Here is a 21,071-nt window from a genome sequence, read left to right on the forward strand (position 1 = left end):
GATCAGAAGCAAGAAAAATCCAAAACTTTACTTTACGGGTGGCATTGGTACCTCACAGGAAGAAGAGGCAGATCTTCTTTAGCCATGGTTGTTTATATGTACATCTGTGAGTTGAATGGCTACTGAAGGAAAATAAAAAGCGAAGAAGAGATTGCATAATCCTGGCCTCCGTGTCCTTAACAGAACTGAAAATTCCTGATCCTGTATACTATAAAATGTAGTATTCTGAAAGTATTGGTGCCATTTTGAAGAGCTCCTTCTACAGCAAGTGTATGTTACCTCAAAGCACATCAGCGTAGTTGTGTCTGAGGCACAGTGTAGTGGTAATGAAGTGGTTGAAGACAGTTTCCGCTTTCAGCCAGGTTGTTGTAGGGTGATCCTGAGGCACACAAGTGCATATGCTCAGTGGCAGTTTCTTTGTAGGGGTTTGGGGGCATTGCCCCCTATTTCTATTGGTGCTGGGCCCACAGTTTACTTAAGCGATATTTACATTTGTTTTGTTGGTTTGTTTTTAGATGCGTGTGCGCGGAATGGCTCTGGCTTTTTTACAGCCAGCTGTAGAGGGCGAACGTGTGGGATTGGAGCATGACTGGGAGCTTGAGGATTGACAGGCTCCTTAAGGCAGAGGCGCAATTAGAGCGAAATTTTGGGCTTAGAAAAAATTTCGGGGGGCCTAATTCTTCCAGCGATAATCAGAGTGGCAGAGTGGAGATGCAGGGGTTCAAGAAGGAGTGACAAAAAAACAAAGCCTTGTTAGCAAATAAATGGTATTTTAAAGACATGTGAAGTACTCGGGTGCGGCTGTGTGTGCCCGGGAAGCTGTCTCAGCCCGGGCTGCCACACACGACGGGGAGTAGGGTGGGGGCTGAAGCCCTTTCAGCCGAATGGGAGTTGCGCGCCTGCCTTAAGGTGAAGTGCGCATGTCGGGTTGGACGTGTGCCTTGCTCTTTCCAGCCCAACATGTGCACTTAAAGAGGCGCTTGAGGACTGCTGTCGGAACCCCAAATCTCCTGAGGAGCGTAACAGCGCCTTGCCAAGTCAATAATTGCTTTACTCTGCAGCAAATTGATTGGCTCAGGCCAGGTGTTGCAGGTTGGGACAGAAGGCCGAGCTGCCATTGCCCGCTTTCAAACAGCATGCAATGCATCGGGTCACATGCATACTGTAAGTAGATACTCTGGACGTGCTTTAGAAGAATATCTGTGTAAACCATACCTCTTGTCACCTTAATCAGAGGCTAGCGAATTGCAGGAACACTGAGGGGGCACAACAATCCTTGAGACTTTACTGGCATCCTCTAAAACCTCCCAAGCATGCCTTTTCAGGACCAGAGCAGTAGGGTCTGCCAGGTAAGCCAGGAACTGTTGCCTCGTGCGTGCCAGCCTGGTGTTTGATGTGTCTTGTGGTTGTCAGAGGTATCAATTCAGTGTACTGCTTCCAAGCTGTATAAACTTTACTTCAACTCTTGAGTCTAAACAAGTTCCGAAAGCATATGGTCACAGGTCGATTTTGTTGCTCTTAGCATGAGATTTCCAATTTGTGTTCCTCTAGAATGGGTTCTAATGCATTCTGGGTCTTGAAGTCTCTGCTTTTCGTTTGAATTATCAGACAAGCATGCAGTGATTAGTGGCTCTCGCCTTTCAAAATGAAGTCACATGGCACTCCTGTTTTTTCTCTGAAGGTGGGTGGGAATGCACACACCTTTAGACAATGAAAATGTTGCACGTCAAGCACACTTATGTCAATGGTGGATTTGGTAAATGCTCTGCAGTGGATTTCTTGGGTGAGTGGTGCATGCGGTGCCCTTTTTGTGAGGAGGGTCTTGGTAGGACGACTAATCTACCTGTTGTCGTAGGACTCTGTCAACAGACGGCTGGATGCTCGCACTGAGAAACTCCCTGCCTCGTGGCGCCACAGCTCTCCAGATACATCCCTGTCTAGGAACGGGCTTTCTGTTGCTTGCTGCTTTTAGCCATCTGCCTCAACTGATGGCTAGAGGGGCATGAGATGGTGGTCCTGTCCTCTCTGCTCACACTCAGCAGGCCCTGCTCAGTACTCCCACCTCATATCAGGTGCCCATGCGTCAGAGTGTCTCACAAGTCCTGCCCTCCCCACAACCTTTTGGCAAACCCCACTCTTCTTGTGTTATTGCTCCCCTAAGCAGGGCCCGTGCTACCTCGCAGGAGCTGCTGCCCCCAACTCTCCCCCAGACATACACCGTATCTCTCAGTTCATTTTCTAATTAAGTGATTCGGAACTTTTGCGGTGCACGTTTGCAGATGTTATATGTGTGTGGTCGTGGGGGGCAGGCTACAACTTGTTTAGCGTATTGTAGAGCCTAGTGGGGGCCTCTGCTGTATAATCACACCCACCTAGGCATGCTAGTATCTAGTTTGAGCCCCTATCAAGGCCCTTTAGGTATGGGTCATTAAGGGTAGTGTTGCTGCACCAGTACAAATGACACAGACACTATTCTTGGTAATGGGAGCTTTCTTACCATGCACCCACTACGCTCATGTTCCTGCTCTGGTCTGCCCATTCCTCACTCCTCCTCTTCCGCCACCCAGCTCTCCTCCCACCTCGCAACCTCATGTGCTGGTCCTAGCACCCAGCACATCTCACAACATTACATCTTCCCCCTCCTTAAACAACTTCAACTATCTTAGGCGTGTCCGTGCATGCCAGATTAAACAATAATAGAAAACAACATAGTTACAGTTCTTCAATCAGGCGAACTGATCTTCGATGAGTTCGTTGCGGCAGGAGAGGTGCCTCTTGAGCCGCCCGTTCCCCTTCATCAGGAGACGTGGAAGTTCGATCATCACTTACTGACTCAGGTGCATCTCCTTTTGCCACACTGTAGGGTACAGTCAATGCTTCTCTGACATTGGGCGTGCATTTCTGCGTCACATTCCTTGTGATCCTCTTGTCCTCCGACGCAGCTGTAATCATGGTCCCTTTTTATTTTGTCACCAGCAGTGGGCATGCATGATATTGACAGTCTGTTTATCTCTGTTGCTCTTGTTGCACCAATACCCAGTCTCCCTCATGGATGGATGGCTGTGCAGCTTTTCTCCGTCAGTCTGCATATTCCTTCATCTTTTCCTTTTTCAGTTTGTCTCTGGCTGCTAATTCTTCATGCTCAGAGTCTTGAGACATACCACTAGCTGCATCTTCCCAAGCTGGTATTCTGTTCCGCACAGTGCGACCTAACATTAATGTTGCCGGACATCTGCAATATATATATATCATCCGGTGTCTTGCGCATTGAATGGTGGGCCATTATCTGTTTTCACTACCTTCGGTATGCCCCATGCTGTGAAAACCTCATCGAGTACAGGTATAATGGTGGCAGCTTTGGTTGACGTTATGAGGTGCGCAATTGGGAAACGTGAGTATTCGTCCATTATGACCAGTATATACTTGCCAGATTGTAGCGGTCCAAAAAAGTCCACCGCAACATGATGCCACAGACCATCCAGCAGTTCAGACATTTGGAGAGGCGCAGGTGGATCCTCTCGACCTACTTGCTGACACTGTGGGCAGTCTTTCAGTGTAAGTTCCATCTGATCAAGCATAGGGAACCAGACCCGCTTCAGCAGCGGTCTCTTCGTGGCTACAATACCTCTGTGCCCTTCATGCACTAGGTTGATAACTCCTTGGCGTAACTGTTTCGGAATGACGATCCGTTTTTCCCTTAGTACAACACCACCTGATGTGATAGACAGTTCATCCTTCACATGTCTGAAAGAGGACAGTTCCTTACTGTTAATCTGTACACTCTGTCCAGATTCCTCCAAATGCCTCCAACTGTTTGCCTGAATGCGATGTTTTACATTTTGTAGTGTGGCATCTTTATTGGTAGCGTCAAGGATGGCCTCCAGAGGGATTGCTGGTGGTTTGACTTGTGCCACTACAAAATGGATGTATTCCTCAGCTAATGATGGATTGGATTTGGACGTTGCCTTGGGATGTCGGGACATATAGTCAGCTGGATTTGCAGCGTTTCCCGGCTTGTGGATGATAGTATAAGTATACTCTTGAAGGCGGATGCCCCAGCGCTCTATTCTGGGTGGCATTTTGGCACGGGGATTTCTGAAGATGGTTATCAGGGCCTGGTGATCTGTAATAAGTGTGAAGTGTTTTCCGTAAATAAAGATGTGAAAATGTTCACAGGCCCAGACCACCGCCAGGCTTTCCTTTTCAAGCTGAGAATATGCTCTCTCTATGTCCGTGAGACTCCGACTGGCATATGCTACAATATTCCGCTGATCACTCTCTCTGTCATATTGAGCTAATATCGCTCCAAGTCCTATGGGACTCACATCCATGGTGATTTCAGTTTTTCTTCTAGGATTGAAATATGCAAGATTGTTTGCAGATTTAACTGCAGCTTTGATTGCATGAAAGGCTTGATCACATCTTGTGGTCCCTTGAAATGTGTATCCTTGTTTGGTCAGCTTTCTCAGAGGGTATCTGATAGTGGCATAGTCCTTGATATAGCATGCACAATAGCTTGCCATGCCTAAGAAGGAACGTACATCCCCCGCGTCTCGCGGCCTGGGGGTATCATTCAGAGTGGCAATCTTTTCTGGATCAGGCTTCATTCCAGCACCTCAGAAGATGTGTCTGAAGAATTTTAATGTGGATTTGTGGAATTTGAATTTGTCTTTATTTAAAGTGAGATTGGCCTCCAACAGAGCATGACAGTCTCGGTCCAGTGCCGTGTCGTGTTCTTGCATTGTTGCTCCATAGACAAGGATGTCATCACTGTAGTTTAGAGTGTTGGGAATGTGATGAATTACCTTTCTGATGGCCTCCTGAAAAAATCACAGCGGCAGAAGAGACCCCAGAGCTTAGTCTTTTGTATCTGAGCAGTCCTTGATGAGTCGAGAATGTGGTGATATATCTCGATTTTTCATGAAGTTCCAGCTGGTGATAGCCCTTGTTAAGGTCTAGTTTAGAGAATATTTGCGCCCTATTGAGTGACACAATCATGTTGCTAATATGAGGTCCCGGGTGTCTTTCTCTTTCAATGGCGGTGTTGGGTGCCCTCATATCTACACAGAGACGCACTTTGCCAGGTGAACCTTTTTTAGGCACAGCTACCACTGGAAAGACCCAGGGAGTGGGTCCTGATGTTCTCTCAATGATGTCAGCCTGGAGAAGATCCTGCAGTTTCTCCTCTACAGACTGTTGAAGGTGAAATGGAATTTTCCTATGATGTTGTGCTATGGGAGTCACACGTTCATTGATATGCAATCAAACTTGGCAGTGAGCCATCTTTCCAAGTCCGGTGAATAACTTCGGAAACTTGTGAACTATATCAGGTTAATCATCAATTTATACAAAATTTCTACTATTCGAAGTCGTTCCGCCGTGGGCAAGCTAAGAAGACAATCTGCTTCAGGACCATCAATGACATGAATGCGGGCCGGAATAGTTCTGTCCTTGTACGTGAGATTAGTCGGAAATTGTCCTAAACAAGGAAGAGGTTCCTTTGACACCCAAGTGTACACCCGCACGGCGGCTTTATGCAAGTGTGGTGGTGGACTCATTTTCTTGTATTCTGCAACTGAAATATAGTTGAGAGATGCTCCACTATCCAGAACAAATTTGGCCAAGTGCATGTCCATTTTAAGATCTAGTCATGGGTATTTCTTCAACCAGTCCGGATCCACAACCATGCAGACGTACTCATCACTGTCTTGCGATATTGGTGACAGCGACCTCGACTCACGAGATTGTGATCGACGGGATCGATATGTCCCATGAGACTGATGGCTGGACTGTGAAGAGCCAGTAGAAGAATCTCTGCAGTCCCACACTGCTTTGGCATGATGGCGAGTGTTAGACTGTCTGTATTGTCTGAAATTGTCTCTGTGGGTGTCTTTGCGAGGAGCTCCGCAGATGTTCTCAAAGTGGTTGTCCCGGCCACACTTCCTGCATTTTTGGCCTAATGCAGGGCAGGTCTCCGTGTGAGGAAAGTCATATCCACAGCGTTAGCATTTAAGTTGGTGACTTGCATAATGGGACTGAAGTTTGGATCTGAATGATCGTTGCTTTGCAGGGGAAGACCTATTGGTATTACGGGATTGGAGCCGAAATGCTTGTTCACATTTTTCGCCTCTTCCAGCTTCCATTCTCTTGGCATGTTCTTCTGCCTGATCATGTATTCACGTCATTTCTTCGATCTCATCCAGAGAGTTACTTTTCTTTAATAGACGTCTGCCTAACGACTTAGAGTGGCATCCTTCTATGACTCGCAGGCGAAGGCCGTCTTCCGTCGAGAAAGAGTCAAATTCACAGTAGCAGGCCAAGCGTCAAAGTCGCGTAATGAAAGTACTCATGGGCTCGTCTTTTTCTTGAGAAGCCAGATTGAATGTATATCTTTCATAATCAATGTTCCGTTCATGAAGACATTTTCTGTTTAGTGCATCACGCACATTGGCATAGGACGAAGCAGCGTCAGCCGGAAGCTCCTTTATAATCTACCCAACATCTTTCTCGATTAAATTGCGTAATGCAATCAGTTGCTGCTCCTCTTCAGTCACATGAGACCCCTTCATGAAGTCTACAAAGTCCTCTAGCCATTCCTGCCAACAAAGGCCCATACCTTTCTTAGTCTGGGAGCTTTGGAAGAAACTCCCGGTCGACCCCAGCTGAGTTGTCCCCCCCTCAGTCTGGGAGCTCCGGTTGAACTCCCCAGTCGACCCCAGCTGAGTCGTTTTTCTCTTCCTCCTTTTGAGGAGTATTGTAAACTGGCACGGACTGTGTCATCAGGTTCTCCGCTGGATCCACTCCTGCATAAATTCTGGAAATTGTTCCAAAAAGAACTCTTTCATCCTCTGTATTCCATCTGCCATCAGTCGCTTGTCACCGCGACGGTCCCAGAGAGTTGGAAGTTGGCGGTGGTCTCTCCCCTCCTGAAGAAACCCACACTCGACCCCACCTGTCTGTCAAATTACAGGCCCATTTCCTTGCTCCCTTTTCCGGTTAAGATCTTGGAGAAGTTGGTCACCCGCTCTCTATCCAGATTCTTAGAGGATAACACCTGGCTGGATGTGGCCCAGTTTGGGTTCCGACCAGCGCATGGGACGGAGTCTGCGCTGATGGTCGTGTTAGACAATCTTCGTTCGCGGGTCGACACGGGTCGGGCAGCCTTTTTATTGCTGCTCGACATGTCGGCCGCGTTCGACACGGTCAGCCACTCCATCCTTATTGGGAGACTGGAGGAGATCGGGGTCACGGGGTTGGTTAGGGACTGGTTAGTCTCGTATCTTGACAACAGGCAGCAGGTGGTGGCTTTGCCACCTTTTAAGTCGGATGTGCGGAAAGTTGGGCAGGGGGTGCCACAGGGCTCGGCCATCAGCCCTATATTATTCAACCTGTACCTCCGCCCTCTGATCCAATTGATAAGTTCTTTCGGTATTTCGGTGTTGAATTACGCTGACGATACCCAATTGTTTTTTTCTCTGGAGGGCAAAGACGCCGTCTCCATAGAGACATTCCACCGCTGTATGACTGCCACATCGAACTGGCTGCGCTCCAACTCCCTCCAGGTTAATGGGTCAAAAACGGAGGTGTTGTACTGCTCCAACGACCGTGTCCCACGTTCACTCCCGGATGATTTTTGGCCCTCTTCCTTTTCGGAGGCAGTGACTGCAGCAGAGTCTGCTCGTAATTTGGGGGTCATGTTTGGCCCCAACCTGCAACTGGACATTTTCGTTAACAAAACCGTAGCCACCTGTATGATGCTGCTTCGGATGTTACGTAAAGTCCTACCACTGCTCCCAGCGCAGGCTAGACCAGAGGTAGTGCGGGGTATTATCCTAAGTAGAGTGGATTATTGCAACGCACTGCTTCTGGAGGTGCCTAGAACGCTGGTGGGCAAGCTGCAGCGGGTCCAAAATATGGCAGCTAAGCTGGCACTTTCTCGTCCGCGCGCTGCCTCTTCCACCACGGCATTACGGGATCTACACTGGCTGCCTGTTCATCAGCGGATCCTTTTCAAAGCATCCTGTCTGGTTTTTAGAGCTTTGCATGGACAGGGCCCAGTCCTGCTGCAGAACTTATTCTCATGGTACTCTACATCTCGGAGCCTACGCTCCTCCTCTGCGTGTCTGGTGACGGTTCCCAGAGTCCAGAGGATAAGGATGGGAGGTCGGTCATTTAGTTTTGCGGCCGCTAGACTTTGGAACTCTTTTCCGTTTTCGCCCAGGAGTCAGAGTGAATTCCTAGCCTTCAAGAGAGGGTTGAAAACCCACCTGTTCCCAAGAGCAGTGTGATTTCTGCATCGGTGATTTCGGCTTGCTGAGTTAAAGCGCCAGGATACCCTCTGGGTGGCAGTGTAGCGCTATATAAGTATGCAAATACAATACAATACCTCCCACCGATATGAGGACCAAGGGTTCCGGCGGGCAAAGAAAAGGGACTCCGAGCAAGCCAAGTCTGTGTTCACCCATTTGGGCTGTGGACATAGGTTACTCTGGCCTGGTGCTGGCGCTGGCAGAGGCATGACTCTGTTTTGACGTGGGCGATCCAGACATCGCGTATGAATATGGTGGAACAAATGCTTTGTGGTGAATAGCCAAACTACAGGAACCCTCACAGCGCCTGCCACTCGGTTCAAAGCGCCACCGTTAGCGCCAATCTTCACTTATGATATAGTGTAAGGTTAAATAGCAGGGCGCCTATGAAAAGAGCAGTCCACCAGCTACTTGACATGTAGGTACTGCTACTCGCATCAATGTATATCAAGGGCAGGCGATAGGACGAGCTTGCAGTTCAATAAGTCCATTGATATGGCCCTTTAATGTATGATGAGGCACCTGACAGCTCCTCTGGTAGTCATTTACCAATGCTTGTTGCAATTTCCAGCAGTTGCCTGACCTCAAAATGGCTGCCGGATACTCCTCGCAGGGGATTGGTTGAGGCGCCTGACTTAAAGATGGCTGCCGGTTAAATCTCGCTCCTCGCGAGATTATCATGCCTGAATCACTCAGTAGGAGCAGCAGCACGGGAGCAGAAGGACTCCAGTACCTTGGAGGTGACTACTTCGGTCACCGGGCACAGCATAGGACCCAGCACTCCTCCACAGGCAGCACTTGCACCCGGGCACTCTCAGGACCAGAGCACGTGACCGGAGTGGGCTCCCGGGTGGCGATCAGCAGACTACGCCACCTCCTTCACACACGCGATCTGGGTGGGCTCCCGGATCGCGGCAATGCAGACGGCTGGGGTGGACTCCCAGGGTGCGGCGGCGGACCTCACAGCAGCACAGCAGTAATTACACTTTCCTCCATTCCGTCGTATGTCCAAGTTTACTACCACCCCACCCTGCCCCTCCCCAGCCCGGCCCCATCGCCCAGAAGCACGACCTATGCTAACCACCACTGGCTTTCACAAAATGCAGAAGTTACTTTGCAGGTGAAATGTACCTTTTAGTCACTTCTAAAACCATAAATGTTCCGATAGCACACATCTTTCCACCGGATGTTATCTCCCCCAAGCTATCTCACCAACTCCGGCGACAGTTTCTATGAGGTGAAACAGACAGTGCTTCAGGCATTTTGTGCCTGCACAGATAACTTTATCCTTCAATCAATCAATCAATCATTGGTTTGTTGAGCACGACTAATCACCCGTGAGGGTCTCAAGGCGCAGGGGAGGAGGAGAGGTACATGTTCCAGTCCATCAAGGTAAAGGTCTGTCGAAGAGCCATGTATGGAGGTTTTTCATGAAGATGGGGAGTGATGTCTTCTGTCTGAGGTGGAGCGGTAGAGTGTTCCAGGCTCTGGCCACGAGGAAGAAGGAGCGGCCTCCCGATCTGGACTTCTGGTGCGGGGGACCACGGCGTAGGAGAGCTGGGCTGATCGTAGGGTCCTTTGGGGTGCATGGAATTCGAGTTGGCTGTTCAGATATGAGGTCCGGTGTTGTGGAAGGCTTTGTGTGCGTGGGTGAGAATCTTGAAGGTGATTCTAGCCTCGATGGAGAGCCAATGGAGTGTACACAGGTGCTGGGATATGTGGCAGTGTCTTGGCAGGTTGAGGACCAGTCTTGCGGCGGCGTTCTGGTTGTTTTGGAGCTTGCGGACGTGTTTTTTGTTTATTCCAGCGTAGAGTGCGTTGCCGTAGTCAAGTCTGCTGGTGACGAGGGCGTGAGTGGCGGTCTTTCTGTGCTCGAGGGGGATCCATTTGAAAGTCTTGCGTAGGAGGCGGAGGGTGTGGAAGCAGGAGGATGCAATGGAGTTGATCTGGTGGTCCATTTTGAGTTCGGAGTGCAGGATAATTCCGAGGTTACGTGCGTGGCCCATGGGAGTGGGCGGGTTTCCAAGGGCAGGGGGCAACCACGTGTCTTTTCAGGCATCGGGGTATGGCCCCATGATGAGTACTTCTGTTTTGTCGGTGTTGAGTTGTAGGCAGCTGCTTTTCATCCATTTGACGACTGCTTCCATGCCTTCATGAAAGTTGTGCTTGGCTGCGTTGGGTTCATTGGATAGGGAGAGAATGAGTTGGGTGTCGCCTGCATATGAGACAATGTTGAGTCTGTGTGTTCTGACGATGGGGGCGAGTGGAGCCATGTAGACGTTGAACATCATGGGGCTGAGTGAGGATCCCTGGGGGACTCCGCAGGTGGTTGGTGTAGGGTCCGAGATGAAAGGAGGGAGTCTGACCCGCTGTGTTCTGCCAGAGAGGAAAGAGAGGATCAAGTCGAGGGCCTTGCCCCGGATCACTGTGTCGTGAATTTTGTTTGTTAGGGTGCGGTGAGAAACTGTGTTGTAGGCCGCTGAGGTTGAGGAGGATGAGGGCTAGTGTTTCTCCTCTATCCAGGAGGGAGCGGATGTCGTCTGTAGTGGCGAGGAGGACGGTTTCTGTGCTGTGTTTTTTTCTGAAGCCGGATTGGGAGGGGTTGAGGATGTTGTGCTCTTCGGGGAAGGTGGCGAGTTGGCTGTTGATGGCTTTCTTGATGGCTTTCACTGAGAACGGGAGCAGGGAGATGGGTCTGTAGTTTTTGAGGTTGTGGGTTCTGCTGAGGGCTTCTTCAGATGGGGATTGATCTCGGCATGCTTCCAGTCATCGGGGAAGGAGGCATTTTCTAGAGAGCGGTTGATGGTGGGGCGAAGCATGGGTGCGATGGTGTTGGTGGCTCTGCTGAAGATGTGGTGGGGCAGGGGTCCGTGGGGGCCCCGGAGTGGATTGACTTCTTCGTCTTTAGCTGTCAATCGTTGGTTTCAGGGTGTCTGGGGTGGATGGTGAGGGTTCAGTGTGTTGGCTGTCTTTGTCGAAGTTGTCATAAATGTTCTTGATCTTGTGGTGGAAGAAGGTGCTGAGTTTGTCGCAGTAGTCTTGAGAGGGAGGGATTTCTGTAGACTCACCGTTGGGTTGGGCGAACTCCTTGATGATGCTGAAGAGCGCTTTGCTGTTGTGTGCGTGTGTGGAGATTCTGTCTTTGATCGTATTTCTGATGAGTTGGTGGTGGGTGTGGGTGGTGGCTCTGAAGTTGTTGTAGGCTTCTGTGGATTTGGAGTTCCTCCAGGTCTTTTTGAGGTGGCGGCATGTGCGTCTGGACTCTTGAAGTTCGGTGGTAAACCATCTGGCTTTCTTGGCGAGTGTGTTGTTGTTCTTCTTGAGGGGGGCTATGGTGTTGGCACTGTCCAAGATCCATCTGTGCAGAGTTTGGGCTGCGGTGTTGGGGTCGTCGTCTTTCGGGATGGTTGGGGTGGAGTTGTTGAGTGAGGCGGTGAGCTGGTCATCTGTGATTTTGGTCCAGTTTCTTCGTGGGAGCAGGTGCTGGGGTCTGTGGTCCTTCTTTTTATTCTTCACATTCAAACTTTTGTAATTGTATATAATCGGAAAGGAGTAATCCCATAATGCAAAGTAATACTGATCTGGGAGCCTGGATATCTTAGAGGTCAACTAGGAAACGAGCTGCCAGTATACCTATCAATAGGTCATGTTTTAAGAAGCACCTCACTTCTCTCAATACAAGTCCCCTTGAGGTATGACTGCTCTCTCCGCTGCTACAGAACATCACACTGGATGCTTCATGGTAGGAATGGGGCTCAAGGGTGGCTTTAGGACAGGGAAGGGGCACAGGGTGGCTCGTGAAGGGTTAGACTGGGGTACAGAGGTGATTCAGGGCAGGATTGGGGCACAGACCTGCTCAGGCAAGGCAGGACTAGGAGCACAAGGTTTCCGCAGCAGGGCAATTTTCCTTTATAAATGCTTTCAAGAACTGCATTTTTGGTCCAATTAAATATGCAATGATTTCTTGTATTTACAAATGCATATAAGAACTGAATTTTTGATCTATTTATCACATAAATTGTGCTGGATATTGGGCCAATATACAACATTTTAAAAAAGTGTTCTTGGATGGGGAACCCCCGTTCACTACTGATAAACTTCAAGCTTGCTTGCTTCATTCACCTGCATGACTAAATTAGTTTTTTGATCACACTCCTCACCAATTTCAAATTCCACCAGCCACCACTGCATATGTTCCTACGAGAGGCGGCGTCCACAGTCATGAGTCTTCAATGAGTTTGGGATTATGTAACTGTCTATTACTAAAATAAACACAGCCAATAGAAATATAGGTTTGTCTACTTCAAGGAAAGTTATAATATTGTTTTGCTGCTGTCTCAAAGCCTGGTACTGTCTAACATTTGGTAGGAGTAGGATGTCATTAGATTAAAACAATGTGATTATCCCAGTAAAGAGTATGTCCATCAGCGTCAGTCAATTGATCCTATTCAGCATTCATAAACATTGATTCACCAAAGCCCCATGGGAACCATAAGTGACATTGCACACTTTTTTGTCCATGACATCACAGGATTGACTCCTTGTCCCACATTTAGTCCCTACTAAGCATGGTATTTGGAGCTCAGTGGCTGAGAAGGGCAAGAAGTGGAAAACACAGAAGCTAAACTTCAGGGCCTTGTTTCATGTCTGCACCTGTCATTGTCTTTATGTGCTCCCGGGGAATGAGTATCAAGGTCAGTGTCAGGGATACTAAAGGACAAGCCATAGATAGCATGTACTGCCGATGGCTACCAAATATCAACAGTTGTGTTTGTACTGAGACCGGTTACTACAGCCACGCAAAGGTTTTCATGCCCCAGAAAAGAGTTTGTTTCCCTAATGCCTCATAGTGCACATTAAACTTGATTCAGGGCAATGCACGTTTCCTGTAAGCAGAGGAAATGGCTTGAACTCAGGCTGCAGAATCTTGTCCTGTTCATAGTTGAGGCAGAGGAAGTGCACCCGGGTCCAGGTTGAGGCAGAATAGGTTTCCTTCCTGGATGCTCCATGGGACTGCTTTCACGATTTAAAGAAACATCCTCAGCTTGAATCAACCCACAGTACTGAGACTTAAGAGAGGGAATTTGAGGATTCCTTGTGTTATGGACATGTGCTTGGAGGGGACCATATGGTTATTTGACTCAGAACAGTCTTTCTTTAGCAAATGCAATTTGGCTTTATGTTAAGAAAGAGTATATTCTACTAATATGTACGGAATTTACTGTTTGCCCCATCAGTAAAGAATTTCATGAAATGTAATTGGGAACATTGGACCCAACTCCATAGAATTCACTTTTTAAATTTCTTCCCCACTGTTGGAAACGTCTTGAGAAATGTGCATGTATTTTGTGTAATCGAAATCTTTTGTGCAATACCGAACACTTCCCTCCACAAGTTCACGAGTTAATTTACAGTTCTGGCACCTCATCATGAACGTTTGTGGCAGGGATGAATAGCTGCATTATTGTTGCCAGGGAATGGATGTGAATTCTCTGAAATAATTTCTGGTTCGCGGGCATTCACAGTTTCAGTTATTGTCACAGGGCAAGCTCCCTGCTGTATTGACATTTGAGCACCACCACATTAACATGCAAAGCCTGAGAGACTGTGACACTCACTTCTGTTTACATCCTTTCAGTGAAACAGCTGGCACCTCTGGAAAAGGCGCGTAGCAGCCAAGATATCAGCAGGTGAGACGTCATTGACTTGCTGGTTCAAGCCAGTCCCTGCTCCCTGACTCATGTGTGCTCCTCGGGTGATTGGAAACATGACTGGGAGGAGTTCCTGAACATGTTCCTGAGGGGGTGAAATGGTGACAAGAAGGGAGGAAGAAGAAAGACTATACTGAGAGTCTCCTTTCTCTAGAAAGACGAATGGTCAGGACACTGACAAGGATCCAAGGAACTTGTGACATGGGGAGCCTCTAGCAAGCTGGCCCCCCTCCACTGTATAAACAGAACCAAGAAAGACATCAAGCTCTTGTCATGCAAGACTTTCGTGAGTCCAAACTTTTACTGGTGGCACAGCGATACTTGTCTCAGTTTGCCAAAGATACATAGTGGAGACTGGGCGCTGGTTCTCCACTCTCACTAATGAAATCCCTGGCCAGTTTTCACTTTAGAGGTTCCTTTGTTAAACGAAAGTTCAGAAGTGGGGCTACCAGGCAAACAATCTGTTCATCTAGCATTGTTGCTACGAAGACCAGCATAAACATGGTTCAGGCTACTTACTGGTTCAAATAACGTCTTCTACCAGTAGAGGAGTATGTGTTTTGTGACCGCTTTCTGTTGTTTTTGTGACAAGGCCGTGGAAAGGAGATAGGAAGGTGGTGAAGGGAGAGTATTTAAACAGTAAATGTCATTCCCAGTTAGTATTCACCTTGACCCCATGAGCAGGCTGGCGTTTAAAAAAGACACAATACACAAATAAGTGAAGTCTAAGGCACTGCAGCATGTTTGAGAAATCCTTAAGTTCGAAATAAAGTTTGGTTTACACTATTCACCGGCATGAACTTCAGTTTTATGGTTTGGGTGGCCTCGATGGCACAAAAAGCTCTAACGATGGAGAAAAAGGCACTGCCAAGAGAAGACCTTTGCTCATGTAAAGAAACACAAAGGATGTTGGGGAATGGATCTCACTATTTACTAACATTGTAGAAACTTCAAGCTACTCAAGGATAGAAATAATATACCCTACAAGATGTTTAGGTACACCAATACCTGTTGGAGATTTGGTGCCAAGCTCCTGGAGGCAGGCTATATAAAGAGCCTAGAAGCCTTACCAATATACATTTGAGGGAGTCTATCCAGAAAAAATACAGAGGTTGAGATATGCTTATTCTGGTTGGAGATGACATGCCTACCCCTGAACCATTCTACCAAGCTGTAGATGCAGACACTGCATACCCCTACAAGCCGAACTATCATATACATTACAATACAATAAAATTTACAGCGTGGAGAGTGAAATTCTCAACACAATTATTTTAAGACATATGGCGGCAACATAGGCAAAACAGCGTGGGCTCTGGATAGCATTTAGTGCTGTGTAGAAACAGAAACACCTATTTCAAGAGGAAGTGCTAAAAGAGGAGGGATTCCATGGGAGGGATTTCTACCTCCACGTGGATAGTATGATGGGAGAAACTCCTCTGATGCATTCTTCTCCAGGTCAGCAAGAGTGGATGTATGACGTTACAACGCCTACCTTTACAACGCCTACCTTTACATCGTAAGTTTTACAACGCATACCATTACAACGCATAATGCTTTTGGGCGCTGGATAGTGAATAGTTTAATTTACTATTCCAACTCCAGTCCCCGTGGATAGTAGGGAAGGTTATTGGATAGTAAATTAACCTATTCCCTATCCTAGAGCGCCCCCCAGAGCAATGCGTTGTAATAGTTTGCGTTGTAAAAGTTGCGTTGTAATGGTAGTTCGTTGTAAAAGTTTTGTTGTAAAGGTTGTATCCCGCAAGAGTAGGATGTTCCTCATCCATCTAACTGTAAATCAGACCCTCTATGTTTTTCAAAGTTCAGGGGAGGTGGGGTAGGTCTGTTTTATTGTTTGTATACAGTTTCACTCCAGAAGTTATAGGCGACGAATTGAAAGCAGCTGCCACATGCAGCATGAGATCTGAAGTATCTGCATTAACAGAAAAGGCTTTTGTGCCACACAAGCTGCAATGGCTGCCCAAAACCTCACTAGGAAGAAGCCCAAATAACCTTTAATGATCTATGGAACTTTATGCCCGCAGTAGTCCTTGCGCTAACACAGTATGCATGACGTAGCGAACCTAAAAGGCTCAAACATCAAGGATGCTAGAATGCCAGGTCCCATCTACAAGAGAGCGCACATAACAGTTCTCATTCATTAAAATTATCTATTGACCACTATTGCCTGGTAATCAACAGGGTGATATGCGAAGCCTAACCTCACAATCTGCATTTACAATTTGATTGAACAAATACACATACAGCAAACTGCACAGCGGCGAGGAGTCTGGGGTCATAAATTGATATTAAAGATAGTTGGCAGGTGTAATAGTCTACTAACTGGATTGCATGACAGAAGTTGCTTAATAGAGTCAAAAATGTTAAGTCAGGACAGAGCTCTGGACAATACAAAGTTCCATCAATGCACAGGTCTCTGCTTAGAACATATACTCTCTCCTGAGGAGCTTATTTTTTGCCAATGGTTGCAATTAATGGTGTATCAGAACTCATTTTCGGCGAGTAGGATTTACTTTTCACTATCATACTTTTAAACAAAGCAAGCGAAGAAAGAGGGAAAAAAGGAGATGGAAGAAAGAACAAAAAGATGGTAAATAAATGACAAGGTTGGAAAGCAGGGATGAAAAAGAACCTGCAAGTGCGAGATAAATAGAAAGGGAAGGCAGGGTGGTGGACGCAAGAGGTGGAATATTTGTTCTACTTACACGGAATCCCAACGATAGCAAGAAGTGGATAAAATATCTTCTGCAGGTACACCATCCAGTGAGTGTCAGCCATTGCCTTCCTCTTCTCAAAGATTAGCACAGCAGCCGTCTCAATAGTTCAAACCTTGGGTGCCTTCGGCGTCACCAGACAGGGCCGTGTCATGGCGGCCCATACCCTACTCCCCCTGCCGGCGCTGCCTGCAGCAGAGTGTGGGCCGCGAGTGAAACAGGAAAAGAAGGGAACCTCGCAGGGCGTCCAAGCGCGGGAGGTGGGCAGGGCCGAGCTCTTTAGGCCTCTTTGCCCAAGCTACGTCAGTCGACAAACCCTGAGTGGCACTGTTATTTTCCTTGGGAGTGCAATGTGTCACGTTATCTCCGTCATGAATCTGCCTGCCCAGATGTAATTTGCCTTAGCACAGATGCATGAATATCGCTTTAACGACATATGCAATATGCAGGCAGTTTATGGCCCACATTTAGTGTTCCCGGATAACATGCTGATTGCCGAGCTAAAGCCCAGCTCAGCTATCGCTGGCAGAATGAAGTGCTCCCTGGTAAATAACGATGAAAGAGGAAGAGCACTGACAGGCCTGTATTGGGACCGGCACATACCTAGGGCTCAGATTATTCTGTTCATTACTTCACACGTTACAGATCTATCAACAATTTAAACTATGAAGGTGATTGGCATGCTTTGGAATCAACATGTGGTGAAGGTTACTGTGGTCTTGAGAAAATCTGGCACATGTTTAGTTTCTGAAACAACGCCCTGCTGTGGAACAATTTTGTACCAACATTTAGAAAACCGGAAAAAAGCAAAAAACATAGGTAGACGTACACTCATCTAACAACAAAAACAAAAAATGTTTCAGCACCAGTTGGATGATACAGAAGTTGCTTCTGCACCCACTAGTCAGGCCATATGCCTGTTTTGCACTGGTCGATCTGTGGAAGTAGAGGGGCAGGATTGGAATTCAATGATGCAAAGTATATGTATTATTGGTCTTTTATGTAAAATGCCATTAAATAAAACTCTTTTCCATTAAGTTTTAGACATAACCTGCCCCTTCCTTATGCTCGCTGTAAGTGAGTAAATAAAAACACGTTGCACATGGCCTGCTAAAGCCGTTGTTTTTGGCAGGGAAAACTTCAGGCAGGAAAAGTTCAAATTTTGCAACCAGGGAAGTGTTCTTGTCACTCAGATACTTTTGGCACCTTTACCAGGTAAGATTTCTACGTTCAGTGTTAGTATCGATTTTGGAGCTCAGAATTCTCCAGCAAGGCAAGGCATGCTGTATTTGGGAAGGTCACATCGAAGTTGGATAGAATTGCTGCAAGGGTCCACTGAACAGGATTTTCGAGCTGCAAAAAAGCTGAGTGGGACCAACTTAACTTTCTTGCCCAGCGAGGTCGCCCCTTTGGTGGATTCACATGCATGGTTGATTCTGTCACCAGACCTAAGCCATTGATCTGCTTTGGCAGCAGTTTTTACACCTCAGTAATGTCAAGCACTGATAGGGCAGCTGCTGGCAGGCAAATGCAAATTAGGCAATAGGAGCTTCAGGCAGAAAAGGTAACTTTAAAAAAAAGTTACCTTTCCTAAACATTTAGTAAAAATCTAACTTCATTATTTTATTAGATCTTTAGTAAATAAAATCAAAATATTGGTTGAACTATTACCTTACCTTGTTCCAAACCTGAGTTAGCAGAATTATTATTTTAATCCTACATAGGTATGACTTATTAATAGTTAAAATTAGATTTTTCCCCCACTATCAAAAAGTTATTTTGACTGATCAGTCTGCAGGTTTAAACTGCAGCAGGAGGCTGCAATGGCAGGCTTCAAGCCCCGTTTTCCTTGTTAAACTAGTAGATGGCACAATAAATCCTGCAGTCCATGGGTAATATTAAACTTTCCATGCCATGAGAGTAGTTTGCAAACCATATACCATGACCTCACAAGAGAGTTAAATATGCAAATTAGGAATTAACCAATTTGTTTAGTTTTAAGGGGCAGAACACATACACTGGGTGCTGGATGGCAGCAGAGTTGATGGCTAGATAACTGGATTATGCTCCCTCCTTGGGCATAACTCATCCAGTAGCTCACTGCATGTCATTATTCGACAGAACGAGGATGCATGTTTCATTATAGTCAAAGTAAATATTGAAGGGGCAGATGACTGTGTAAAATTATTACATATCTCACCAAGTTATAGATAAGTCACATATGGGCCACACAGTAAGATCTTTGTCAACAGCAGGAATGAATGAATGACCCAATCCACCACAGGAGTAAACTTCTAAAGCCCCCCTAGAACTCACAGGAGTCACCTATAGACTCACAGGATGGCAGGCAGAGGTCAATAGGAGAGTCCATTCGAGCCACCATTTATCAGCTGGGCAGTTGCAGGAAAAGACCCCATGTAGATTGTTGTGTCCCTGTAACTGTAACAGGAGGTAATCTTTATGACCCTTGTGGTTCACTTCTGTGTCCTATGTACAAGAAAAAGTGCAGGTCCAGTCCTCCAGGGTTCTTATTAGGTTGCAAATAGGAGGTTCAGTCCTCTTCTGATTTTCCTCAGGTCCAAGAGAGTTTTGAAGTGGGTGCCTGGAGGTGCCACATTTAGGCCTGGCATGAACTAGAAGTGGGAATGACCCCTGGAGATGCACTAGCTAATGAGATAAAGATTCCTGGCACTAACCTTCCCCTTTTGGGCATTTTCAAGATAGCCGAAGATTCAGCCACACTGAACTTGTGCTCTGAGGTCTTTGTGTGCATGTGTGGAGGGAGTGTACTATGGAAATCTTGGAGTTCTCTCAATATCTACCACTAAAATCCAGTTTTAGGCAGTCCCTGTTCCCCGAAACAAACAAACTCAGACACAGAAGTCTGGTAAATTCAAAGATGAGCTTTCAGTAACCAGACAGTTGATAATCACAAAGTGTTTTAGCATTCTGTCTCACTACTTTGGAGTGAACCTCCAAATGTTATATACAAATCCAGGAGACCTGCCAAACAGGCTGTAACACTGTAATGTCAAAGAGAGTCCCACAGTGATTGAAGCCTGACTGGCTACCGGACAAATGAGGAGCCCTGGCCAAGTGTCAGCTAACATGTGTTTGTGACAGGGAAGGCATCTTTGAAATATGCCCCAAGTATCATATGAAAAACCCCAGCAGATCCATTCGGCAGGATGTGACATTCAAACAGGAATTGACACTTTAATGTCAAAGAGGATTCTCCCCTCCAAATTATATCAGTTTCAGATGGGTTATCTCTGACCATTGAGGTCAGTCTATTGTTTGATTCTGGGAGCAGTTCATACCTCACCACAGGGTAATCATCATCTGTCAGGTGACAGTTGGAAGACACTGAAAGGCCTTAGAAGCATTTAGCAAACAAAAGGTAACTTTTCTGAAATAAATGTTTCTGTAATAGCAGGAAAAAAATCAACTTTACCATTAAATTCTATTTTGTTCAACTATTAAAAAGAGTTTGTGAAATATTTCTCTAGCTGTTTTATAGGCGGAAATAATATTATTTAAACTTAACATTATATCCCAATGCTTCACTGTGGAACATATTGCCACGTTACAGTGAAAAAAAGCCTTTTGGACATTTTCACTGTAAGGATATGTTTAACATTAACATTTTTCATGTCCTACTCTTAAATACCATGCGCCCTGTGTTAATGGGCACAAGGCCGGCCAAAAGGGATTATTTGGACAGGTCAAATTTGCAGTTAATACCTGCACCACTCTGCTGCACATGGCAGACCTGTAGTCATGTGTGTTCGGGCACTGCATTGAGTGGCACAGTATGTGCTGCAGTACACTGGTGACATTTAACTTAGCTGCCCTGGGTACACCGTAAGTACTATTTACTAGGGGCTTATTGGTATGTTAAATGTTAAATATGCCAATTGGAGTATACCAATTCTATCATGTTGAAAGGGGAGCAAAGCCACTGATTAGCAGGGCTAAAGTGCACCGAGTCCAACAGCACCCAAAAATGGTCAATGTGAAAATTCTTGGAGAATACCATACAAACAATTGTCATATCCAACAGGTCACAGAGCAGTCATGTTTTAAGGGTGGGTAGCTCTTCCAGTCCATAATATTACTTTGCATGTTGGTACCTTTAGTACAGAAGTTATAAGGTGCAGAAGGAAACCATAAGCTCTAGAAAACAAATTAAACCCTAAGACTGAAAAAGGTACTCACACATGAGAAGTTGGGTTAAAAGCATGACATACATAAAAAACCAGACATTTTTGCCCACCACTGAAAGTAGCTGACAGAAGCACCTATTTTGCCTTCCC

The 21,071-nt window shown here is 46.5% G+C and overlaps 1 protein-coding gene across 1 annotated transcript in view; it reads right to left on the reverse strand.

Annotated features, from left to right (window-relative positions):
* LOC144755319 (putative G-protein coupled receptor 139) overlaps window positions 1–17,078 on the reverse strand; it is a 39,518-nt gene extending 22,440 nt beyond the window's left edge. Inside the window, exon 1 of the mRNA XM_078644120.1 lies at window positions 16,747–17,078. Coding sequence (XP_078500246.1) covers window positions 16,747–16,819 — 73 coding nt within the window. The 5' untranslated portion in view covers window positions 16,820–17,078. The remainder of the gene's footprint in view (window positions 1–16,746) is intronic.
* Window positions 17,079–21,071: the final 3,993 nt, after the last annotated feature.

This window comes from Lissotriton helveticus, chromosome 5_1 (genome assembly GCF_964261635.1).
Source record: "Lissotriton helveticus chromosome 5_1, aLisHel1.1, whole genome shotgun sequence".
NCBI classification, from domain to species: Eukaryota; Metazoa; Chordata; class Amphibia; order Caudata; family Salamandridae; genus Lissotriton; species Lissotriton helveticus.